At 36.2% G+C, this 27,457-nt stretch overlaps 3 protein-coding genes across 5 annotated transcripts; all 3 read right to left on the bottom strand.

Moving 5' to 3' along the window:
- On the bottom strand, nt 1-15,966 carry LOC130621519 (protein PRRC2A-like). Of its 3 annotated transcripts, XM_057436823.1 has the most exons (17): nt 15,834-15,966; nt 13,804-14,407; nt 11,383-11,404; nt 11,288-11,311; nt 10,652-10,683; nt 10,519-10,577; nt 10,399-10,438; nt 7,501-7,738; nt 6,927-7,098; nt 6,706-6,803; nt 6,087-6,530; nt 5,701-5,969; nt 5,016-5,280; nt 4,758-4,934; nt 4,584-4,672; nt 4,370-4,439; nt 1-257 (listed from the first exon to the last, which is right to left on the bottom strand). In XM_057436823.1, exons 2-16 carry the CDS (start codon nt 14,373-14,375, stop codon nt 4,397-4,399), a joined length of 2,544 nt encoding a protein of 847 aa, XP_057292806.1. In that variant the 5' UTR covers nt 14,376-14,407; nt 15,834-15,966; the 3' UTR covers nt 1-257; nt 4,370-4,396. The 3 variants fall into 3 exon arrangements, with proteins under 3 accessions (XP_057292806.1, XP_057292807.1, XP_057292805.1); XM_057436824.1 differs by lacking the exon at nt 15,834-15,966 and having other exon boundaries at nt 1-3,237; nt 13,804-14,446; XM_057436822.1 differs by lacking the exon at nt 15,834-15,966 and having other exon boundaries at nt 13,804-14,445.
- A 5,904-nt stretch (nt 15,967-21,870) lies between these two features.
- Nucleotides 21,871-23,784, bottom strand: LOC130621292 (uncharacterized). Its single transcript, XM_057436593.1, has one exon. The coding sequence runs from the start codon at nt 23,782-23,784 to the stop codon at nt 21,871-21,873; it is 1,914 nt and encodes a 637-aa protein (XP_057292576.1).
- A 61-nt stretch (nt 23,785-23,845) lies between these two features.
- Nucleotides 23,846-27,145, bottom strand: LOC130621291 (uncharacterized). Its single transcript, XM_057436592.1, has one exon. It carries the CDS (start codon nt 27,143-27,145, stop codon nt 23,846-23,848), a length of 3,300 nt encoding a protein of 1,099 aa, XP_057292575.1.
- Nucleotides 27,146-27,457: the final 312 nt, after the last annotated feature.

Here is a 27,457-nt window from a genome sequence, read left to right as displayed (position 1 = left end):
TAACAAAAAGAACAATATCTTCTTTTGTAGAAAAAAGATCTGATCTACAATCTAAAATTATATGCTGTATTTTAATATCGTCGTATTTCTTGAATTTTTACACCACATTTGCAACATACGATACAGCTCACATTGAGGCACAATCGCTGTCATTTCGCTTTCATTTTCTTTATCGTCAATCGCCATTTTCTTTGAGTTTTGCTTTACGGATATAGAAATTACTGACTGTCACTGAAACTTTAATCATAGGATTTGTGCTAGAAAGAAAATGTAAAATGCCCTAGTGAAACTTAAACATATGACGAGCGCCGTATTTCCAATTAATTTACTCTCACGATAAAAACTACTTCAAACTAACAGAATTTTTAAAAAATGACCTTTTCGTAACTCTTGTTTTGTTTCCGACTTAAATATCGACTCAAAGCTAACATTTGCACAATAAAAAGCGATTTCAAAGAGCACAGTTTAAAGCGAAAAACGTTTAAAGAACTTTCTTTAGATTTTGCACTGTTTTCACTGTGTACAAAGTGCATAATTGAACACTTTCTCAAAGATGAATAGTCTTCTCTAGATAACAAAAAGAAAGAAAAGAAAAACATTTTACATGGTAGTTGAAAAACGTCGGGAGTTATACTAGTGCAAATGCAAAACTATGGCTCGAAATAAGGTTTTAGAAAGATAGCGAGCAGGTTTTATCTGAAAAAAAATTGAACAATTCTGGCAAACAAATATTCACAAAAATGGGCTAAAACACATTTTACAGATTAGTAGGCTAAATAAAAACTGATCTAAAACAAAAGTATATTAACACAACAATTATACATAAAACTGAAGTTAGTTACTTATTTGAGTTATTTTTGGCCAACATCAACTAAAAAAAACTTGCTTTCTTTCACTACGCAAGGCGACATTCATAACAGATTTTATTGCATTGAAAAAAGTTAGCTGGAGTTACATTAAACTTGTGTGAACAATTTTCATCACGCGCACATTTTGATAAGCGATGCAAATTTACTACTTGCTTGTACAGTCACACTAGATTTAAAAATCATCATGACATAAAACCGTAAAATGAATAAAATAACGTATATATAAACACACGTAAATACATATTGTATGAACATCTATTTAAACTATACACCTTTAAACAAAGTATTGGTCACAACCTACAAACTCTAGTGTGTGTATATTAATGAACAAAACAAATGAAGCCCAATCGAAGTAAAAACATTTGTTCACCTGAATGTATTTTTGAAAGAGGTTAAAGCTATCGTAGGATTTTTTTTAAACTATAGTTTGTACATCATTTTAAATATAAATTGCAAAGGCGAGCAGTATATAAGCAGGACACGCACTTTTAACTTGGTAAGTAAGAGACTTTCTTGTTCTTGCTTTCCTGAAGCAGGAGTATATTCACTTCCGAGAAACCCTGGGCTTTCCTTTTTAATTACTGAGTTTAAAACTTAATTTTCACAAACAAATTCAAAGATTAAAAGGAATTTAAACATAAAAAATAAAAATGCTATATCAACAAATTGTCATAAATAAACGTGCAAAAGCAAGAGCAGACCCAACTAAAAAGCCTTGACTGCTCAAAGCGAACTTTTTATATGCTAATTAGACGAAAAAACATTTACAAATATTCTAATTTCAAACACACCAATTTTAGGAAATAAGTGTATTCTAAATTACACTTTCTAAGTATTTTGTTTTTTGCCTTCAATGCGAGAATAAAGATACAATATACACCTGAGGACGGACACACACTACCCATACGGGTATATGTTAAAATGCCAATATATATTGGCATTTTAACATATATACACTTGTACACATACATACACTTGTGTATTTTTTATTTTACTTTACATAAGATAATATTTTACTCTGCGTAACGTATTGAGCACTTTTCTTAGAAGAAGAGAATACACATTAACAAGTTTATATATATATATATATATGTATATATACCAACTAAAAATTATATACATATATGTGAACGAAAAAGATGTACAGTCAGACACAGGTCGTACGACGAAAAATACAGTTCATCATTTTACCCTAAACACAATAACACTCCAAATGTGTTTTAATTAAAATGGACGAGAATTAATTTGAATAATAACAATATTTGCTTCTTATTATCTTAATTGAACATTTATGTTTTTCTATCGTTGAAAACCAGTAACATACATATATCTAAGTGGATTATCATTGTATATATAAAAACGGGTTAACGGATAATGCATTTAATGGATACTGCATAATATAAAGATAGATTAACCGATACTGTATAATATAAAAACGTATCAACGAATACCGTATAATATAAAAATGGATTAACGGATATTGTATAATATAAAAACGGATTAACGATGGCTGTGTGACGCTAAAACATTTACTCAATTTAGATCCTGTTTAAATGTGTCACAAATGGCTGTAACAACTTCTTAATAAACCGATACAAATCTTAAAAAAGCACTTCAACACACGTAATGGGGAAACACTAAATTTGCGAATCCGTATCTAGCTATATGGAAATGAAATGGAAGTAGGAATGGAAGGTGGAATAGGAGGTAAAGCCTTAAACTAGTTGGTTTCATCAGGTACAAAATTTAACTATTGTTAAACCGGAGTAGTATAAGTAAATATAAATGAAAAATCAGAATATCGACAATCTTTTGGTAAATATATGGACAGGAATAAACAAAACAGTAATAATAATTGAAAACTTATTGGGTTGCAGTACTATTCATGTTTAAAATTGAGGAAATTTGTGAAGTTTGTTGTAGGCTCAGCAAAATCTAAAACTTTTTAATTAATTTGTTGATTGATTTGTAACCTGTTTTTCATGAGTATTTTGTTCGACAACGTAAACAGTTCCCATAACCTGGGGACTAAAAAGCTGAACCAAATCAAAAATATATTTAGAAAAATGTTCAGGAATTTTTCCCATTTTTGAATCCTCTAGGAGTAGTGGCTATCCTGAAGGAAGTTTTTGGAGATTCAAATATCGCAAATTTATAAATATTTTTAAAGTTATTCTCAAATTGTTATAAAGTTAAAATAACAGTCACACAACACAAACGTCATATTTCGCTAGAAAAATAAAGAAAATAGAAGTGTATTATCGTTTGATATAATCAGACGCATATTAGATTGAAAACAAGTTTCACCGTAATCGTCTAATTAACGCTTTTTTCTATCGCCTCATCTAATGAACGCCTCTCTAAATATCTAAAATATTTTATGAACCACTCTCTCTTTCAATCGTCTCCTCCTAATAACCGCCCCAATAAGTATTTTTTGGAAAAATAATAAATGTTTCGATAATTGTTTACTCTTTGGGGAAGGCAAAGAAGAGGACGATTTCGCAACTTCCGTAATTCTATTTAAAATTAACAAAATAATACTTTAAATAAAAATTCTGCGTTATAAATGTCTTCCTCTAAAATCTCCAAAAACTTAATAAACGCCCTGGGCGTCTATTAGAGGATTTAGCTTCTCTTGTGTTTTTAAACTACGGCTGATTCTGTTATACGTTTACTGTGTATGACGTCATAAAAGGCAAAAAACTTGCCTTGATCTCTATTTGACGAATTTGAAGACAATATGACCAGTTTTTAACATCATAGTAAGAATTGAAGCGTGTGATTGTTGTAAGCCTTTAAGAAGCTTCTTATCCGTTTTTTATGTAGGGGCAATCTTTTTAACAGCATGCAAGGATTCACACACAGTAAAAGCAAACAGCGTATAAAAACACCACTTACCTGAAGATGACGTCACGCAGACATGTTCGTTGAAGATATTTCACTTCGTCTCAATGTTAAGAGTTTAAACGGATTTAATACTTTAGGCTTAACACAGGTAAAATAAACACTCGTCTCTGTTCACGGAAAGAATACCCCATACTTTCTTATTCTTACACACACGCTCTTTGTAAAATTGGATACACACGATAAAGACGCACAGAAGAAAGAAACCCAACCCAGCTTTCGCGGTAAAATTAATCCCACCAATCTGTTGAGTGCAACAACCGTCGTAACATGCGGTTACGCTACACGCATTCAAAAACAATTTGTGGGGGTCGACTTTAATTTTCTTTTTCTTTAAATCTCAGTTTAACGTTAATTTATAAACTCGATAGAAAATTTAAGATTTAAATATGGGAAGACCGTATACTTACTGCCGTGATGAATACGCCTATCCTGACGGTGTTTAATATCATGCTCAATATGATGCACAGCCGCATATGTAACTCATAAACAACTGTTGAAGGTTGCAATGTTATCCTTAGCTATTACGAACTAATTATCAAACATTTTAGACGCACCACGAATTCTAATAAATGAAAGACAATTGTACATACCTGTTTAGTGTGCATTATGAAAAGTTATCAAGCAAACTCAACCAAAAGTTTGCAGTTGTCGATAACATACCTTAAAAGAATTCGAATATTGATGATAAAAAATACAAAATTAATTAGCCTCTCAGGCTTAAAAGACAACTTAAAATAATCGCCCACTTGCACCATTTTCCTGGGTAAACAACTTTATGAAGCACAGGTAGCCTTGATAACTTACTTATGAAATTTCTTTCTGCACGCAACGGCAGTGGAACTTCTTGTGAAAGCAACTAGCGCTTTATGTCTGGTGGTGGATAGTTTCAAATTCTAAAAGCAATAAAACGTATACATAACTACGTAACAAAGTTTATACACAAACGTTAGTCACACATAACAGAAAGCATTGCGTCACCTCGACTTCTCCAACAGACTGCATCAATTGCTTTAACTTGCGCTCAGACATACTGGCAGGCAGTGAACTGATTAAAACTCTATTTCCGATATCAGGATTGCTTGATGCTCGAGATTGGTCTTTAGATGTGTTATGGTCTCGTGCTGATGACTTCGACGAATCCTTTCTTTCGTCCCGCTAGAGTTAAAAATAGACGCATTAGGAGGAGGTATAAGAAGCTGAAAAGAGACGTTTTAAGCAGCATAAATAGTACCATACTCTTGCTCTTGATTCATTCGATCGTCCATCTTGCATTTGATCACGACCATCTCCGTCTCTATCGTCCCTTCGTCTCTTAGACGGAATATAATCCTTTTCTCTTCCACCATCTCGATCACGTTCTCTGTCTCTCCTTTCTCTTTCTTTCAATCTTTGGCGCTCCAACTCTTCGTATTTTTGCTCGTCCTTTCCGGTATAGGAATGTTTTTGCTCGCCACGCATTCTATGTTGCTGGGAATTCTGTCGCCCGTATCTTTCTGAGGATCTAAATTGATAAAATGTGAATACAATTACAATTAAACAGAATTAGTAAACTAAAGATTCTGGCGGAAGGCTAAAGTCCACTTCGATAGCAAAACACTAACTTTCTGCTACGCTGCCGTGCGTCAGAACAGCAGTGTCCACTTAAAACAGAAATGCGCGCACATACTCACAGTGGTGGCAATTCAAACAAATTCATTCGTCAAAATCATAAAATCACGTCAATATGCACTGCAGCGCTTTTAGCGATCATAAAAATTTCAAAATAATGTTGACTTTTGAAACTAAGGGTGTGGCCAAAAGTGCACCTAGTATTGCGCACTTTTGCCACTGGGTGGCAAAAATCTAACATGTTGATGCCATTATTAACACTTTTCTTCGCACGGAATTTAATTATAGAGAAATAAGTCGAGACTGGAATTACCTAGCATTTTGATCGTAACGTTCCCTTCCTCCTTTGCGTCTTTGTGGACTAGGTGATCTTGAACCTTCAGCAGATGACCACGATCTTGAGCGTGACCTGGAACCAGACAGGGATCTTGAACCTGATCGCGACCTTGATGATCGACTTCTTGAGCGAGAGTCGGAACCTGACCATGAGTTTGATCTTGACCGCGAAAAAGATCGCGAGCGGCTGCGGTTGTATCGTCTACTTCTGTGGTAGTCATCGCGTTTTCGTCGATTGTCACGTGCCTAAAGATAACAAAATTTAAAAGCAAAATAAATACTCACACTACTAAAAGTATATAAAACAACAACGATAAAAACCTAACTGAAAATTAGTTTGAAATTTTAAAGTTTTGGACTTACATCTGGACGCAGCATTTTTCCGTCTGGTCTTTGTTGATCTTGAGCTCTTCTTTCATATTCCTGTTGCTGTTGCTGTTGCAACAATTGTTGCTGGTGTTGTTGCTGCAAGGCTAGCTGTTGTTGCTGCACTGCAGCCAGTTGCTGTTGTTGTTGTAAAATCAAGGCTTGGCTAGCTTGTAGCGTAGCATTTAAATTTTGTCCCGGGTGACCATGAGTAGCTCCGGAGCTAGGAATGAACATAGGTTGGCCGCCAGCTGCATTCGGTCGGAGTTGTGTCTGTAAAGCGTTTGGTGTGGGCAGCAAAGTTGGTCGTTGTTGTCCTGGTAATGTGTTACTAAACTGAGGCTGATTAAGACCAGGTGCAATAACTTGACCAGGGTTGGCCACTTGAAGTCCTCCTAGTTGTTTTGGTAGCCTTGCTTCAGTCCCATTCGTTGTTTCACCCTGACAAAAAAAAAATAATAAAAAATACCGCACTAAGATTAAAATGATATAACAAATACAGCAAAAACAAAATATGTAATGCGATTTTCAAGATAGTTACAAGTTTCAGATAGTTACTCAAATCTCAGGTGGAATGATTCCTTAAAAATGTGTGGATGAGAATGATTTTTCTTACAGATACATGGCCAGCAGATGTTGATGTCGCATTACGTTGTTGAATGAGCAACTGCAGATTGTGTTGTTGCTGTTGTTGTTGCTGGAGTAGCGTTGTAGCTGAAAAATAAAATGATACCTATTTGCGTCAAGCATAAAGATAATTTTTACCATAACACTCAAAATCATAGCTAACAATTTTAATCATTTAAAATGTTTAAAACATGAAACAACAATCCGTACCTGGCCTCATGGCAGCAATGTTTTGTATGTTAACATGTTGCCCAGGAAGTTGCCCTGGCAAAACTTGGCCAGGCTGAAGTGTGACAGCTCTGAGAACTGGTTGAGCTAGCCCTGGTATCACTTGCCGAACAAGTACCTGTCCAGGTTGCATAATCTGAACTGATTGTGGGGACTAAACAGTAATACAGTATTTCAGAGTATAGTTTAAATAAAACAACAAATTTGTTAGAAAGAAGCAATAAAATACAAACGCGAATTGTTAACCAGATCGAGGTTCGCTTTTTAAGGACACCAGTTAATGTAAAAAGAACTGTGTACCATCAGTTGCAAAAAAATCAATAAATCTTGGCAAAGTAGTTAAATTTAGAAAAAAAATATGTCGCAAATGTAAGTGTATAAAAGTGAGAAATCGCAAATCATTTAAAAACATTTGTGGGCAGATTCGCAAAGCTTTTCACACAAAATTATGGAAATAAACCTATAATGATAGGACAAAAATTGTTTCACAATTCTTAACTTCACTTTTTAACACCTACATTAAATATCTTTGGGCATGTTTATCGTAGAAATCTACCTGGTGCAATGGTTGCTGGATTACAGCAGGACGTTGTAATGAGCCATCAGCCATAACAACACGTGGTGGTGGTGGTTGGTTTACTATTCTTGGCTCTTGTTGATTGGATGGAGGACGATGAAACCTCTGACCTGGAAACCTAGGCCCTGGAAACCTTTGATGACTTGGAAATCTTTGATTACCTGGAAATCGATTTATATGTGAAAAAGGTGGTCTGAATGGTGGACGTTGGCCAGGCCTAAAAAATAGCAGGTAACTTTAAAAATGTATAATATAGACACAACTCTCTTACTTTTTGAAACACCTACACTCTCAAAGTGAAAACATACTGCCCAGTTCAAGGTATAATTGTAATGTTTATGTAAAATGGCTGCAACTCAAAATACTTGACATTCATATTTGATATTTATAGTAGATGAAAAAAACCATGAACATTAATGAAAATAATAATAACAATTATATTGCTGGTTTGTGATAATATCTTGAAGAGTGTTAAGAAGCCAAGGGAAAGTACAGGCCTCGTCGTAAAGTCTGGAAGCTGAAGGAAGAGATTGTAGCAAGACAATTTAGTGCAAAAGTTCAGCAGTTAGCCCACAATGGTCAGTGTGATAGTGACAATGTTGAAAGTACTTGGACTACTTTGAAGAATTGTCTCCTAGAAGCTTCTGATGATACCTGTGGGTGGACAAAAGGACCAGCTAGACATAGACAGACCTGGTGGTGGAATAATGAGGTTGACCAATGTATAAAGGAAAAGAGGAAACTTTGGAAAGAGTTGAAGTCAGGTGGTAGTAAAAATATTTACTCATAAGCTAAGCATCGTGCTCGTACAGCAGTGTATAAGGCAAAATCAGAAGCAGAGAGAAACGGATTTGTAGATGTGTTAAGAAGGGAAGACCAGCGCAATGAGGTATTCAAGATAGCAAAGCAAATGAAGAAGACTAATCAAAATATTGTAGGTGAGAAGTGTATACGTAATGATGAAGGTGTTTTGGCTAGCACAGAGGAGGAGAAAAGGGTAGCTTGGAAGAATCATAATCAGAGGTTGCTTAACACTGAGTTTGATTGGGATGATGATAATTTATCTGATGATGATGTTGTAGAAGGGCCAGCAATGCAGATCAAGACAGAATGGATAGTGGCGGCTATTAGGAAAGTGAAGATTGGCAAGACTGCAGGAGTATCAGGTATTGTTGCAGAGATGATAAAAGCATCTGGATATATTGGAGTTGAGCTTACTACAAGTCTTGCTAATCAGATTATAAAGGATGGTGCTATTCCAAGTGAGTGGCAGTCGAGTGTAATAGTGAATTGTTTCAAGGGCAAGGGTGATGCATTAGAAAGAGGTAACTATAGAAGTTAGAAGTTGGTTGATGAAGTAATGAAAGTTATTGAAAGAGTGATTGATAAGTTACTTAGAGAAAGAATTGATATAGATAAGATGCAATTTGGTTTTGTTCCAGGGCGTGGTACTACAGATGCAATATTTTTACTCAGACAGCTTCAGGAAAAGTATTTAGGAAAGAGAAAGAATCTCTATTTTGCCTTTGTAGATTTAGAGAAAGCTTTTGATAGAGTGCCACGTAAAGTTATTTGGTGGGCTATGAGAAAATTAAGTGCAGATGAGTGGCTAGTTACGATGGTACAGTCTATGTACAGCAATGCTAAAATTCGTGTCAGGATTAACGATTCACTTAGTGATGAATTTAGTGTAAATGTTGGTGTACATCAGGGTTCTCTACTTAGTCCTTTGTCTTTCTAATCTTAGAAGCGCTGTTGATGGAGTTCAGAACAGGTTGTCCATGGGAGTTATTATATGCAGAAGATTTGGTTCTCATAGCAGAGTCGATGGAAGAATTAGTTGAAAAGTTTGAGAAGTGGAAGAAAGGACTAGAAAGAGAAAGAGCTAAGGGTGAACACAGCAAAGTCTAAAGTCATGATTAGTAGCATTGGAGGCAAGTGTGACCTTGTAGTTGGAAAGTGGCCCTGTGGAGTTTGCAGGAAAGGGGTTGGTAGTAACTCAATTTTTTGTCAGACTTAGAAGCATTGGGTACATAGGAAGTGCAGTAGTAGTGTTGCAAAGGTGAGATTATAGAGAATGAAGTATTTCCAGCTTCAATGATGTACAACAAAGGCTCGTTATAGATAGTTGAGGACTTCTGTTACTTAGGTGATATGTTGGGCAGTGAAGGGGCTGTTGGAAGAAGTGTTACTTGCAGGATAGGTTCTGCTTGGAAAAAGTTCAGAGAGTTACTTCCTTTGTTGACTAGCAGAGTCTTGTCAATTAAGTTAAAAGGTATAGGTTGTATGAGGCCTGTGTAAGAAGTGTTATGTTGTACGGTAGTGAGACATGGGCAGTGAAGCAGGAAGATCTTGGCCGTTTGGAAAGGAATGATATGAGAATGGTTAGGTGGATGTGTAACGCCAGAGAGACAGAAAGAGTTCAGATGACCTAAGAAGCAGGCTAAGTATCCGAAGAATTAAAGATGTTATCCAGATTAAAAGATTGAATTGGCTGGGGCACTTGGAAAGAATGGAGGGGGATAATTGGGTAAGAAAGTGTAGAGACTTGATAGTTCCTGGGGCAAAGCCCAAAGGCAGACCGAGAAAGACTTGGCAGGAGGTTATAAGGACAGACTTGATACAGAGGAAGTTGAGTATAGATCTAACACAGTCTAGATCAGATTGGAAGAGGGTCATTAATATACCCCGTCAAACACATGCTAGCATGGAAATCGGACGTTAAGCCGAGAGTGATGAATGATGATGATGATAGCATGTAATGGCAGTTTTGTACATCTTTTAATTTTTTTGACAAATATAATAAAATCATTTGTGTAAACCAATGTAGCATATACAACAAAAATATCAATGCAAACTGTTAAAAACAATGTTTACCTTGATCCTCCTGCTTGCATTGGCAACTGTGGGGCACAATCTAAAAATCATGTTAAAAAATTAAATTTCAACACGAAAAACAACAATCTCAGGATAAATAACAGAAGCATGCTAACATACCCCCTTTATTATCAGTGTCATCTCCATCAGAACTGTCACTCGATGAAGAAGAAGATGAACTAACAAAAAAATAAACAAAAAGCAATGACACAGCTCAATCTTAAATGTGACATGAACAAAATTTTCCACTTACTCGTCTTCATCATCACTTGCAAGCAACTTATCCTAAAAATAAAAACAACTTGTTATTCCTTTGACAAAGAGAGTCAACATTGTGAATTTTGTTGGTCAATCCTTTTTTCAAGCACATTTTTTTTTCAATTTTCCTTGTCCATTTGCATTTTTTGACACCTGTTAAAGGTTTTTACAGAAAAGAATGTACGAAAAAAAAAGAAAATTCAGACTAGACATGACTTTAATTAGATAATTTTGGGTCTGGATTGTACAATTTTCATTGTTTAAGCAATATTTTAGGGCTATATTTTTTTCTCAACCAAATTTTAAGACTGTTAAAAATAATAACTTTAAAAAGTAACATTTCACAAAACTTACAAGTACACTTGTCACCAACAAATATGTGACATAATCAAAATACTAAGGCTGGTAAATTGTTTGTTTTATGATATGCTACAATCATGCCAAGTTTCAAAGTCATAGAGAAAAACAATCTTGAGATCTTAGAGGCAAATCTGAGAAAGTCTGAACAATGGCTAATCAATCTTGCCATAACATTTCTAAATCTAATATTCAATAAAATTAACACCAATAAGATGTTAGAAAACCACATTTTTTACATTGTTTTTTGCTGTGTAATAGTCTCGTTCCTTACCTCATCTACGTCACTTTCCTCTCCCTACAAATAAGATTTTATAAATTATTGAATGATATGGTATAGTTTAAAAATGAAATTTAAAAATGACTTACATCTTTTCCATTCTCCTTGTCTCTAAAAAAACAAAACAAAATACATCCTTGTTGTTGCCAACATTGTAATGTTTCTGTAGTAGATTGTGAAAACAGGCCTAGGTATGAGCAGAATTTTCTTGTTGTGCAACAAATATTGCATTCCACTATATAAAGATGGTGTATGGTTGCAAGCAATAATTTACTGCATATATACAATTGATTTGGCATAAAAAATTTCAATGTTCTATTTGAATATCAGTCTTGGTCATGAATATTTGCACCCCCATGCGGTGGTACGTACGCCTACACTAATACAGGCGTGCGATCAGTGTCGCATGCCTAGCTTATGATTTTGGCGTACAATTATTACATTCAGGAGAGCGGCAGCGCCGGGTTTTTGAAGCATAGTAGTTGGCAAAAAAATTGCCGACGTAATTTTGTTGTGAAATTTAATGAATGGTGTTATTATGAAGAATGTAAGGTATAGAGAACATTAAAGTCGGCCCCTTTCCTTCATGCTGACACTCTTATGCTCGGCTGGTACATTACACTGAGACTCGAACGAAAGACGGAGGACCATTTGGAACCATGCCACAAGTCAGTCTGACCTTCATTGTCACAGAGAATACTGCGAGAAGAGTGCGCACCCATGCAAGTTAAATATAACCAGAACATGGGAGAGGTTAGGTGTCCTGTACCTTAATATAGGTTTCGGACGAATGTTCTCGTAATGTAATAATACCAAAGAAAAAACATGTTCAATAAAGTTTAAAAAATCTTTTTAAAAGAGGAAAGAGAAATTAAATATGTTTAGTAATAATAATCAAAAAAAATGTATATCATATTAAAAAGAAGTCCAGAAGTTCTGTCTCCCACACAACACAGCATGCAATAAGTCAGCCCTGCCCAGACTCTAACAATTGAGTCTCCTGTACAGTTTTGCTTTGCATTGAACTGTGCCTGTGTCAAGCATTTTTTGAAGCATGTCACCGGCTACTTCTGCGATGTTCAACTTAATGATGTCCTGACCTTCAGTTCGTTTATAACATGTGTATAACTTACTTCCTAATCAGTTTATCTTAAAACATAGAGAGCTAGTTGGGACAGAACTATTAACTTAAGAAGTACACCATCAGGAAGGTAGGTCAATAGGACTTGTACTTCATTTCCTTTGTCATCGTATTAAGGAGAGCAATTCAAGGTTAATGACGAAATTTTTTGCCAGCTGAAAAAGAAAAAAATATTGTCGACGCAATACAGACGCAAAACATTTGAAATGTATCTCACGTCAGCAATTTTAATGAAGGTGGGTAGAAATACATTTTAGAGATACATTTTAACACTGAAGAACAATTATGTATTATGTAAAGTTTGGGTAAGGGATTACTCTAAAATAGCTCAGTTCTGCTTGGCGTGTGTACGAAGTAGAACAAGGCGTGTGATAAAGAGCACGCCCGAATTTCACATGGCGCGTGCGGAGGCGTGCGCGTGCGATCGCACGCTATTCATGACCAAGACTGAATATCACAAATATTTTATGCACATTTAGTAAATTCATATCTAGAACCAATCAAAACGAGACACAATTTTGTGGACTAAATATAAACACATACATTAAGGGACTGTCTCAAAATGTTCGTACGTAGTTCGTATAATTCGTATAAAAAACTTTGTATCGATTTATTAAATCTTTCGTATCATTTTATTTTTAATACGAACTTTTTCGTATCATCAAAATTACAAGTTCGTATAAAGTTCGTATCATTTAAAACAAAGTTTGTATGTAGTTCGTATCATTTTTAAAGAAGTTCGTATAAAAATTTGCTTATACGAAGTTCGTTTATTATAATTGGATTTATTATCTAAGGTCTTTAGGGATCGTCTCCACTGCATCATAGAAAGCAAAAACATCTCTGTGGATCGTTTAAAAATCATGAAAACGGGATCGTAGAAAACGAAAAGAACGCCGTAGATCGTTTAAAAATCATGAAAACAGGATCGTATAAAGCGAAAAGATCGCCGTAGATTGTGTAGATTGAACCTATGAATATGCAATTTTACTAGTCTTTTCAAAGAAGTCAACCTCGTATATATTAAAATTTTTCTAATTTCTGGTTTCTTTTAAAGTTTGTATCATTTCTTTTCGTCTAAGTTGGTATCATATATTAAAAAAGTTCGTATAAACTTCGTTTACATTTTTTATTTTAAACGAAGCACTTCGTATGACATTCGTTTCACGAAACGAAGTACTTCGTAGCGTTTGTATAATTATACGAAAAAAACATACAAACATTTTGAGACGATCCCAACATAAAGCACAACATTTAAATAACAAAAAGTAATAATTGCCAATGCCATTAATTAAACGCTGCAAGTTAAAGATGTGTACCACTCAACATACAAATACATGCTACTTTTGTTCATTATGGTAAAACTTACTCAGCTTTAACAGGATCCTTTGCCTTCTGTGTTGGAAATTTTGCATCATCAGCACTACTTTTCTTCTTCTTCTTGCTTTTCTTTTTTTTTTGCTGACCTTCTGCTGAACTAGGCAAACCATTGAAATCAGCAGAGCCAAAATCATCTTCTGCAAATTGTCCATTATCGGCAGGTCCAATTGGTCTCATACCAAATGGTCGAGGACCCATAAACATGTCTGGTCTCAGTCCACGAAAGTCACTAAATTCTCCTGGAAATTTTTCTCCCCGAGGACCGAACTCGCCATGTGGCCCTCTAAATGGTCCATCCATTGGACCTCTTGGTCTAAAAAAGTCAGGATGAGGCCCTCTTAAAGCCCATTCTGGTGGTGGACCACGAGGGCCAAATGGTGGGTGGCCTCTGGGGCCAAACATTCCAGGGGGTGGCCCTCTTGGCCCCCAGTCTCCTGGATGTCTAGGACGAAATCCAGGTGGGGGACCACGAGGTCCAAATGGTCCTCTGGGTGGTCGCATCATTGGTGGGGGTCCACGTTGAGAAGAGTTATCCATCAATGGTCGGGGATCTTCACCCATATCATGAGTAAAAATTTATTTTTTATTTCGCACTAAAATTAAGTAGATTTTAAATTAAACACAGGAAAAACTTCTCAGTATTTAAACTTTATAAAAATATTCTATATACCATAAAAATAAAACAAACAATAAACTTTAAATTTTGAACTACCAATTTGTGTCAAGCATTGCAAATGTATATAAATATTTTTTACACAATAAGCCATGGCCCCTCCTGGAAATAATAGACAGGGTATATCCCCTGATTTTTGTGAGGCTAGCCATGTAAAATATGCACATCTATCTATCTATCTAACTGTAGGTAAATAAACAGCATTAACTTTAAATGATCACTGAGACAGAGTTCAATGAAATCGTAATTATAGTAGACTCTGTTTATGCTGTTCTTTCCTTTTTTTTAAATTTGTAAAAGATGGCATTGAATGAAAAAGATCTTATGTAGGAGTTTCAATTGGAAAGGGATATTCCATTCAACATTGTTGTTGGAGACCAGACAAAGCACAGAAACAAAAAAACATTAAAGTGTGGTTATTAATTATGACAATTATATAATGCTTATCACACTTTTTCATTTTTAAAATTTTGTCACCAGGAATTATTGCATATATAATTAAAAAATCGCAACAAGCAAGAATGCTTATTGTGATTGCGAAAAAAAAGTTAAGCACTATGGAGATAGCTATATAATTAATTTTAAAGCATAACGTAGAGAAATCAGGTATTTTAAATGTGGATCTCATACTTTCTTCATAATGAAGCAGCAGGTGTTTGAACAAAGGAAATTATTATAAAGTAAGGCAGCCAGCGATGCTAGAAGCTATCTTAAAAAACCATAACAACTCGAGGTCAATGGGAGTTGCAAAGAAGCGTAATTTGAGGAAGTTAAAATGTTTAATTTATATAGAATAGCACAGAAATATTGAGAGATTTATCACAGTTGGAAATTTGTTGATATATTTATAAAAAGCAATATAATTGGAATCAGAGCTATATAGCTACACATTTTCTCCCTCATCGATTAAATTTTGGGTAATGACATGGCAAGCATGTGGTCAAATTTAGTTGTATGTTTATGATCATGTGAATAAATTGTGGAATGAATAGGAATTATATATGTCTGTAGCTGGAGAGAAATTAGGGCGAGTTTGTTATTTTAGTAGTTCTGATCTGATCTGCAGTTTCGAATAAAATTTTCAGCATGTTTTCTCGCTATATCTTTCAGTTTTTACAAAGAAAATAGGAACTACGCCCCTTTCAGGCTATAGTTTAAGCTTTTTTAATTGTATTTTTTTACTACGATCTGCTAGGGCAAAATTGGAAAATGAATAAGGTCTACCATACAGTCTTCGTACAGATGGCTAGCTGTGAAACCAACAGCTAGCTATTGCTATGGAAAATGGGCTACACGCTTTGGGATAACAGACCTACACAACACAAATTTCATACATTAAAACAGACCTTGCATCCGTGTAAAAGAAAGTCTAACAGAAACGTAAAACATTTTTCTCTTTTTTTGTTTCCGGTTTTCATCTGGTCAGGCAGTAGATCAGAGTACTCCAAACATGGCGGCTGTCTAAAAGGCTGTAGAATGTACCACGTGATTAAAAAAAAAGTGCGCACCAACTCGAGACCACCAACCTGAAACCCAGGCCTATAAAAACAAAATGGGGTCTAGGTTTCCATTAACATAAAAGTATTAAGCAACAACTGTTGTACTAAAATCGTCAACCTCGTCCCCTGGGCATCTTGTATCTTTTCTAGCATCGGACACAGCGATACGAGACAACAGGCTCCGGGAACGAGGTTGCGTCCCGAATGACAAAAGATGCAAGATGCGCTGGGGACGAGGTTGAAAAGAGAGCACCAGAAATCCAAAATATCACCCTCGTTCCCAAGGTTTTTTGTCTTTGATGTCATCTCTAATATCAACAAGGCAAAAACCCTGTGGATGAATGAGGGTGCCAAAATATATGCAGAAAATGTTTATTTGTTTGTTAGTTTTCGTCTTTTCTTTATCGCTAGGGAAATAAATGATATTGTGATACAAATTTCAAACCTATATAATAACAAATCAAAAGAATTTTACAGTAACATAACACCATACAATATCGAATATGTTAATATAGAAAATCTAGTCCTGAGCGATTCTATTTCTGCAAACAAGGGCAAAGACGAGAGATATGTGATTGGATCAGGGCAAGCTATCTTCATTGCTGATATATCTATCTTCTCGAAGTGTGGTGTGTCTCTCAACACAGCGAGAATTATGCTTGTAGAGGTTTTGGAGGAGCATTGCTTCACTAATATAAGTGTGAAAAAAGATCATTTTTCAACCCTAAGCGAAAGGGTTGGGAGGATAAAATTAGAACCAACTTCCATAACAAAAAGGTGCCTGAAAAACAACATTGCGAATGTACAGCAATAATCGAACTAGCAGCTTTATAGACAGGAGCACAACTATTACGTACAAAACTACTTGAAAGAGTGCTGGAAAGATATGCTGCTTGTTATCTTAGTGAGTCTGAAGATGATGACGATGATGACGTATGTTAAAGGTTTATATGGCTGACACCAGCCTTACAAACAAACATGGACATCCTGAAGAAAGAAGCGGCTTGTCTAGGTATAAAAGGAAGGTTAAAAATGTCAAGAGAAGAATTGGAGAATGCTATCCGAAAAGTCAAGTTTAAAGATGCGTCAACGCAGACGGATGGTCCTCATTTCGAGCCTTGCGTAAAAACAGCCTGCCTGCGAAATCTCGAGATCCTGACCGAAGAGCTGTATTGGAAATCGCGACGCATTGTACATGATAATGAGTTGCCTATATATCAAACCACTGGGGATGTGATTGGTTGTGCTGAAAGAACATCGTAAGCTGTGGTTTTTTAAATATGGTACTTACAAAAGTGCATCACAGCAGATGCTAACGCTTTGCGCCTTGGAAACGTAACAGGATGTGTACGTTGGAGGTTTGTCTATGCAGCGCTGGCATATTGAATAGATTGTAGTTTTTTTAGAACCTTATTTTTCCCTTGCTGTCTCCCTTGTGCGACTAGCTCAGCACGCTTCATTAATATTGTTTAGGATACTCTAGGATACTCTCTGCCGCATCTGTTCCTTTAACACCATATAGCGCTGCTTTTCCTGCATGATTAAGCTAAACTCATAGTCGCTTACGACACCATTTTTAATCGCTTTGGATATAAGATCAACAACAGAATTTAACTGATAGTTAGGTTAGCTACACCATAATAACCACTATAGTAGTTCTACCGTAAAATACACCAAAATGTTTTCTTCTGAACAAAAACTTAATTCGAATATGAGTTCAACTACATTTAATTCTTTATATTTTGCTTCATTTATCTTCTAATGTCGAGAACAACTTTCTCGTTCTCTACGAGCACGCCAGCGATCGGCCATTTTTGTTTATGTTTAAACATAGTTTTAGATAAAACACGAATAAAACAACCTCGACAGGTTGTTTTATTAAAACTAAGTTTATTAAAACTGGCTTCATTAAAACAGCTTTTACTGTGGTATGAAGGGGTATATAAAAACATGGTGTTATAAAACCACATTAAAACACGTTTTAACTTTAGGTGTGAATGGGGTGTTACTCTCGGCGAGCAGTCTTATGCTTTCATGTTTCCGTGACTTCGCACTTAACCTTTTTGAAGCATTTTTAAGACCGGCTTGTTCGATTCCCATGGCTAATGTGATACCTCCCATGGCAATACATAAAAACGCACCGAGTGCTGTTGCTAATGCACCAAGGCCACAGCCGGTTGTGATCACACTAAGTCCAAGTTATCCATAATGACAGTAGCGAACCCAGGTGTCATACATCTTGAACTTCTTTGTGAGCCCGTCACGTTTTTTGATTTCTTTGCGAAGATACTGTTCTATTTCCTCAATCTTTTTCAATCTGTAGACTTGACTTTCATCTTCCTGGATAGTGTCGTCCTCGGGGACATTTGGCGGTAATGTCGGATATAATATCATGCTGTCCATTTTTATTCTATAAGCAATTGCATCGTGAGCCCTAAGAAAGATGCATTCTTTTCATAGGTAGCATAGCAAGAATCTTAGATTTCTTACCAGTCAGAAATCAATCGTTTTCATCAAGCTGTGGGCAGACCAGTCGTAGTCTATGGTAAACGTCTGTCTTGCAGGTCCCATCGTAGTCGCCCTTCGTGAAATACTTCCCCACGTCTGGTAGACCCATAAGTTTCCTAAGGAGTCTGTGAATAACCACTGTGAATCGATCGTTGACTCGGAGCCTACATCACTTGTTTTTTAGCACAAAAACCATAGCCTTTCCATCAGCTTGCTTGTTGATATATGTTGCCAGGTCCTCGATTCGGTACAAACCATTCATGATTTCGATCCTAGTAACCCTCTGGTCAGGTGCCACTTTCCAAATAGCGAAATCGTTGTCACTGTAAATATTTAACCACTTAGATCCTTGTACACTGCACACTGCCTCAGGTAATCGTCAAAAAGCGTGGGCTTGTCGATATCTTTAATATACAAATGTTTAGGTGTCATCTTTCTTATAAACATTTATTCGAATAACCCCAAAGCTAAGTACAAATCGAATAGGCGATGGCCTCTGGGTATCACGAAGCTTGAACGCCAAGATCTGTACGTGTCTACAGAGTCTTTCGATTCCATGTCTACTACCACATGCGACGTATACTAGGAAGAATTAAAGTACCCATGCCTTTTGACAATGGGTTTAGCCAATACAAGAATCCTTATTTGACATCTGGATTTGCACAAGTGTGTCGTGAGTACGGTGCAGATCCACATGGTCTGTAAAAATTCAAAGCAGTAGGTGCTTCACTAACCAACGGTCCATGGTGGCCACAAGTTGATGTGGATTACGCAAAGTTCATAATGCCAACAAGCCAGGGTCTCACCTTAGAAGGATTGACTAAACTTAGTGAAAGTGTACGTGGTCTTAATACTCGGGTCACAAGCATAGGCAAAAGCTTCCTTGATCGGTTCCGGTGCAGACAACCATACTGCTACAAAACTTTGAAAGTATGGTCCTGAGAGAAGAACATGTAGGGAAAGACATCACAAGTTTCCAGAAGGAGCTGCAGTATGCTCAACAACATCCTGATTGCACATGCAAAGGCGAACCGTGGAGTTCAAGTCGATCTGAACAAGATGAAGAAGCCTAATCGCTTGTGCTTTCGTCCTGACGGGCAGACTAATGCCGCTGTTGCGAAGAAGACAACGCACACGGAGACGTTGAAAAAGGTACCTGTTACACAGACAAGCGAGGACAGGCGACGCGCAATAGCAAAAGCTTACGCACACGATGATATCAAGGCTGTGTTAGTTACAACAGGAGTAGTACTTATTCTCGCTTATATCTGGCTTAAATAGCAAAAGCAGTTCCAGATGCTAAGTGTTTCATGTGTAGATATTCCACACACGAATGCGATCGCTTGTGGCGCCGTCCTGACGGACAAGTCTTTACGATCTTTTGCCTTTCCTACCGATGTATCCTACAACAATAGCAACAATGCCAGCCATAGCGATCTATAGATGCCTGGCTAAAAATTCCACCACTTTTGCGGCAACTCTGAATAAGAAGGACACAATCGTACCGATGATTCCAGGGGGAGCTGCACCTGCCTTCTGTGCTAAGTAATTAAAAAATTTTTCTAGCCTTTTAAGTTCGTTTCGCATAAACGTTTTACTTCCTCCTCCCGCTCGGATGATAGTAAACCATGCGCTGCTTGTACAGCTTTTTTCTGGTTTTGGAGTAGTTTAAACTCCTTCTGGGAATCCTTAGGTAATCATCTGGACACGTTTTTATCCGTTCATATTCTCTAGTAATTTTTCCCTTTAGATTATCTAACAGTTGAGACAGAGTATCATACATCTGTGATTTTGTTTTATCAGGAGTTGCCTCCAACACATCATTCAAAAGACTTTTGTAGCTTTCTAGCAGTTCACGTGGAGGTGGTTCCGATGAAGGTCCAGGTAATGCTGGTCTTGTTACTTTTGATGAAGGCTGCAGGGCTGTATAAATAAAAACAATATCTTGATGGAAACAAAAAGATGAACGCGTAAAATCAAAAAACTAATTATGATTCAATGTGATCATTCCCCTCCAGTAAACATGTCAATGTGAGATATGGCAGTTGTAAAACCTTGCTCTACTTTTTTTGTAGCTGGATACCATTTTTGTTTTGGTTAAGTCTACACCAGTTGAGTCTGGTAACCAGCTATCCCCAGTTCCTAACAAGTGAATTTTGGTATACTTTGCCTGATTGAGCTTACACCAGGGAGGCTAGGCCCAAGCAGGAGAACCTATAAATACAGGCACAGTAAGCAGTATTGGTTGGTTGGTTGTAAACAAAACAATGTAGCAAGTAGATGACAAGAAAGTAGTTTTTATTGTACACACCCTCTAACAACAACTGGAATAGTTACTTCTTTTACTTCATCCTTTAAGATTAAGTAATGTATCTATCTCAGCATCTGTTGTTTCTATACTAACAGGAGTATCTGGTGTTGGTAGTAGTTTTACTGCTGTTGGCATACCTCTTGGGGCTGCCATGACAGGTGTTGCAACTATAGCAACTCCCGTATCATCTGTATTAACATTTTATTATAAAAGGTATAACAAAAAGATTGCTAAAACCGTTGAGCTATTAGACAAGTTGACCACTTCTATTGGTAAATTCAAACTACTTATCAGTAAATCATTAACTGATGGTTTAGATTTAAATGTATTTGGCAAACTCCCGGGTGTGTGGCTTGAAGTAATTAATGGCATTAGAAACCGTGAAATGAAATCGACTATCAAAGAAAATTATCAAAAAACAATTATGGTTGAAATACAAAATTTAAAAACGGTAGAGAAAAAATGTATTGCTTGCCATGAATTGCTGTTTTTAACTGCTTATAATATAAGAATGCATGATAAATTCAATCAGATTTACTACCCCGATAGTGGCTGCTGGAAAGGTAAAAGTGCGATAAGTAAGTTAGCTAAAAAGGCTGATACAACTATTGAAGAAGCAGAAAAATGGCTACTAAAACAGCCATTGTATCAAATATATCTACCGTCACCAAAGTATGTTGCGAGACCTAATTCCTCATATTCTATTTATGCTACACCCAATGATATACATCAGGTAGATATCTTGTATCTTCCGCATGATAAGTACAAAAGAAAAACATATAAGTATGCTCTCTGTGTTGTGGATGTTGAATTTCCAGATAAATTCGGATACAAATAAAACTTTATTTTAAAACGTGACTATATTTTTTAAAGAACGAAATCTAAACTAACATGTGCGAGAATATAAATACATAATAAGAGCAGCTAGAGGACTGGGGAAGATATAAACAAATATGGTAACCACATCCTCCCCCCTAGCTGCCTAAATATCTTATATATAACAAATACGTGATAAACTATAAAAGTGTCAACAAATGTATAACATAATGTCTTTATGTTTCTTATTTAAATGTTCGTTATGATATCATTTTCGTCAATGAATGTGATATTTACTTCTTCTTTCTTTTCAGCTTCGTCTTTCGCTAATTCAACAGGATAAAGTTTGTTTATCGGTCTTCTTATTGTATGTGTGTTTCCATTGAGAACATATCTAACGACAGCTCCGCGTTTCTTGCCGTCACGTGATGGTACGAACTCTTCAACGACTCCCATTTTCCAATTTTGTCTCGGTTGCTTTGCTTCCTCAATTAAAACAACATCGTTGATTCGAATAGAAGTTTCACCACGTGATTTGCCAACTCTGTGATATTCGCGTAACTCTGTCAAATATTCGCATTTCCATCGATTCCAATAGTGGTTTATGATACGTTGCAAATGATCATAACGTTGACACAAATCTTTTTCATTTTCATCGCTATCAATATGTGAAGCTTCCAAATTAATTTTTCTCCCAAATAATAAATGGTTAGGTGTTAATGGTTGCTCACCTATGTTTTCATACAAAAATGTCAGCGGTCTGTTATTAATAACTGCTTGAATTTCAGCTAGAACAGTCAGTAGTTCTTCATACGATAATCTGGTATTGTGTAAAGTCTTCTTTAAACAACGTTTAACGGATCTTACAAGTCTTTCGAACATCCCTCCCCACCAAGGAGCGGCTTCTAAATTAAAATGCCATTTAATTCCTCGATTTGACGAAAATCGTTGCGTATCTTCGGCAATGAATTGACTACCATTATCAGAAATAATTTCAGAGGGAATACCTCGTTCACTGAAAAATCGGCGAAGACTACGAATACAACCTGAAGACGAAGCATCAGGAACTAAATCCAAATGTAAAGCTCTGGTACTGGTACAAGTAAATAAGAACACCCAAGCTTTATACATACTTCCACCATGATAAACATTTCGAACATATAAAGGTCCGGCATAGTCGAGACCAGTATGTTTAAACGGATGATGATTGGATAGTCGTGATTTCGGTAATGCTGGTGAAACAGGATACGCATAAGATTTCCCTTCATAATAACGACATAAATAGCACTGTCGGATTAACTGCTTTATGTAATTTCGTGCTTTTGGAATCCAAAATTTCGATCTGATGGCATTAAGTGTTTCTTTCAAACCATTATGCAAAACTTGAACATGATAATGCAAAATGACTAGCCTAGTTAAAGGATTTTTTTTCGGTAAAAATATCGGAAACTTAGTATCAAAGTCTAAAGGAGCGTTTTCTAAGCGTCCCTTACAACGAATAATACCATCAATATTTTGAAATCGTAAATCTTTTTGTAACTGCTTGTAACTCGGAAGTTGAATTATATCTTTTTGCGCATATTTAATCCACAGTTTTTCTGCATGCAACTGCTCGTCCTTTGTAACAAATGTATGTAAAACCAATTCTTCCTTACGACGCTTTTTTCTGAGGTTTCCAACAAATCGTAAAACCAATGCGGTAATTCGCAATAAACGTGTGTAATTAGAATATCGTGCAATGTTCATAAAATTTAAATCAATTTCTTCTTCGGTGCTCTCCTCTGATTCGTCGTTACCAACAATTAAACAAGTCGAATCATCAACCTTGAAATTACTGAAATTAAAACTCGAAGCTGAGATGTTAGTGTCGCGCAAAAAATCAGGTCCTGAAAACCATAAGTTATTGTTCACCAACTCAGATACCAAACAACCTCTCGACAAAATATCCGCAGGATTTGCCTTTGACTCCACATGAAACCAACTGTCCGGTGAAACTAAATCACGAATGATACCAACTCGCCGTTCGACAACCACCTCATACTTCTTATTAACATTTTTAATCCAATATAAAACAATAGACGAATCAATCCAACACCGTGTCACAGAAATATCATAAACCAAACTCAACTCATCACGAACATACTTCACCAGCTTCACTAACATCACTGCACCATACAGCTCCAATCGAGGTATCGTGACCGGTTTAATTGGCGCGATTCTCGACTTAGACGTCACTAACTTCGTAAAAAAAACTACCATCAGCATGTTCGAACCTCAAATAAACACACGCACCGTAACCTTTCAAAGAAGCATCAGAAAAACCATGCAATTGTACATCAACAATATTCCCGCCATCGTAACATCGTGGTACATTCAAATGTGAAAAACTTTTAAAATCATTGTACGTAACTCGCCACTCGTCCAAAACCTGTCCACTCAACTCGATGTCCCAACCAATTTTACCTACACAGGTTTTTTGAAACAATGTTTTTAATCGCATAACAATAGGGTTAATAAGACCAAGAGGGTCATAAATGGAAGCGGTAAATTTAATCAATTGTCGTTTTGTCGGTATGTCCTTCGCTAACGATAAAATGTCGTCGAATGTGAATAAGAGCGAATCTTTCTTTTTATCCCACAAAACACCAAGAACTTTGGTAACATGTCCGGTATGAGCAACATGGGGTTTGGTAACTAATTGTTCCAACTCTTCGGAATTCGAATGAAATTTATGCAGATTGAAATTTGCTTCAGCGAGACGTTGTTTACATTTCTGGTAAAAATCATGTGCTGCATTAACAGTAGCGCCACCGGAAGTTAGATCATCAACGTGAAGTGAACTCAATAACTTCTGTACAAACAAAGGATCAACATGATTAAACGATTCAGCATGCTTAATAAGAGTGGCACTAAGGAGGAATGGTGACGAACTTACACCAAACAATACTCTACTCAATCTATAAATACCAATTTCTGCAGTTTCAATGTTTTGTTCTGATAAATTATGTAAATCTTTAAACCAAATAAAACGAACAAAATCACGATCGGTTGGATGTAAACTAATTTGTAAAAATGCCTTCTCGATATCAGCAATGAAGGCTACTTTGTGAGATCGAAAGCGCAATAAAACGTTATATAAAGGCTCCGTTAAAGATGGTCCAGCATACAAACAATCATTTAATGAAGACAGTCCCACCGATTTTGAACTTGCATCGAATACCATGCGTACTTTGGTGCTTGGTTTATCATCACGAATGACTGGTCGGTGTGGTAAATAGTGAACTTGTCTTTTGGTACAATCGTCGTTGGTAACTCTTTCAATGATACCTTGTTCAAGCTGTTCTTTGAGGATACTGTTATAATTACGCAATAATTCGGGATTATTTTTCAATTTATGCCTCAATGATTCAAGTCTCTTTGAAGAAACACAATAATTATCAGGGAGCACATCGTGATCATCCTTAAAAGGCAGCCGCACCTCGTAACGTTTAGTCTGCGCGCTGAATTTAACATTTTCACAAAAATTTTCAACAGCTGGTTGTTCCTCGATACCAGCGTTTTCGAAGGACCAAAACTTTTCCAACTGATTATCCAACTTATCTTCGACAAACTCAGCCCCAATCTTCAATACGTTTGCTACCAAGACTGCACTTCTACTACCTTCACTCGACCCTATGCGTCCACTTACAATGTATCCAACCTTTGAATTTAAAGCAACTGGCCCATCCTCACCCCGAACTATACCACCATCAAAAAATTTCCAATAATTATCAGCACCCAACAAGACATCCACCTTCAAATCTCTATTATTACAGTTACTGTCAGCTAAACGTAAGTCTTTCAAGTGTTTATACTTCAAACAATCGTTAAAATTCTGTCCTGTTAAAGGATGACAAATATTTTTCACATAACAATCAACGTTGATTTTATCTCCATCTAAACCGATCACTGAAAACTGCACCCTATCTAAAGTTTCTTTGAACGAATGTTTACCAAAAATACGGATGCAAATCTCACGCTTACCAACAACCTTTAATTGCAATTTTTCACATAACTCGGGCGATATGTAACTTAATTGGGAACAGTTATCGAACAAAATTCTCGTGTTCTCAATTTTTGAAGGATCAGTAGTATTAACAACTTTAACTTTAGCGGTTTGCAACATAACGGAACTCGGAATGTTGAGCGAATTTGAACTTGTAACCAACGAAGTGGCACCAGCAACATTTTCTGGTTTTTCTTGTTCGGTTCCATCCTTATCTCTACGACCTTGGTCAACGTCCCTTTTCTTATCACAAATAGCAACATGGTGTCTACCCGAACACTTTAAACAACTAATCTTAGAATAACAAGACTTGGCTAAATGTCCACCTTTCAAACAAACAAAACATCTCTTCTTGTCACGTAACACGTTTTTCCTGGTGATTATTCGGCATTGCTGTGATTTATGCGATTTGTCACAAAATATGCATCTATAATTATTCTGATTATTCTGATGATTGCGATAATTATGCTGATTGTTCTGATACTGATTGTGCGGAAGATCACGGTTCGATTGATGTGAATAGTGAACTGGTAATGCCGATGATGAAAACGGGTTGTTATCGTGTGGCTGTTGTAAAGAATATGCAGATTTCTCACGAACTTCGATCTCCGATTTTAACGCTCTTAAAACTAACTTCATATCCCAGCAATCTTTGTCGTTAAATTGACGACTAATAATTAAATTAAGCTCTTCTGGAAGTTTCGACATAAGTACCGGTATTAATAGCGGACCATAATTTTCAGACGTGACATCTAAATTTTCCAGACTTCTCACTTGTGTCTCAACGTTGTCAAATACATTACGCAATGTTTCTATGTTAGTTAAGTTATTCGCCTGTTCAAGTTTCAGTAATTTTTTCATATGTGCTGAAATAAGTAACTGTTTATTATTATATCTCTCTTTCAGTAAATCAACGACGGTTTTATAATTTTCATTGCTAAGTCTAAACCCAGCGATACAACTTGCAGCGGGACCTTCTACTAGATTTTTTAAATAGGTCATTTTTTGAACGTCGGAAATATCGTCATTAGTGTGTACGGCACATTCAAAGCTATCCCAGAAAGTCGACCAGTTTTCCGGATGCCCATCAAAGGGCTGTAAATGTAAGCGAGGCAATTTTATTAGTTTACTGTGGCTGAAAGTGCTTCCTGCTTCTGAAAAATCCTTTTTGGCTGATCGTTTTTCTAAAAATGATTCAAACAGACGAAGTTTATCCTTTAACATCATCATTTCCTCCGTACTAGAATCTTCTTCCTTGTCGATATCATCCTGCTCTGTCAAGCAATCCATAATCGACTCGTTTAGTTCAGCAACTTTCGCTATTTTTTCCATCAAAGTATCACGGATCGACTCAATTTGACGAACATCTGCAACATTATCGGTATATGACGAAATAATTGTCTCTCCCCTTGTAATTAATTTGTTTGCAGTTCTAACAACAGACTTTCTAACTTTGTTGTACTTCGCGAAATCACCCATTTTTAAAATCAAAACAACACCAAACTTTAAACCAAACCAATAAAAATAAGACAACTAAAAACCACTAAATAAAACCATAGATACATAAGCAAAGTATCTCTCCGAGGGCTCCAATGAATTTCCAGATAAATTCGGATACAAATAAAACTTTATTTTAAAACGTGACTATATTTTTTAAAGAACGAAATCTAAACTAACATGTGCGAGAATATAAATACATAATAAGAGCAGCTAGAGGACTGGGGAAGATATAAACAAATATGGTAACCACAGATGTTGCTAGTAGGTATAAATCAGCATATCAACTAACTA

This window comes from Hydractinia symbiolongicarpus, chromosome 12 (genome assembly GCF_029227915.1).
Source record: "Hydractinia symbiolongicarpus strain clone_291-10 chromosome 12, HSymV2.1, whole genome shotgun sequence".
Classification (NCBI taxonomy): domain Eukaryota; kingdom Metazoa; phylum Cnidaria; class Hydrozoa; order Anthoathecata; family Hydractiniidae; genus Hydractinia; species Hydractinia symbiolongicarpus.
Note: the sequence above shows the minus strand (reverse complement) of the source record. Positions and strands in the feature narration are given on the sequence as shown.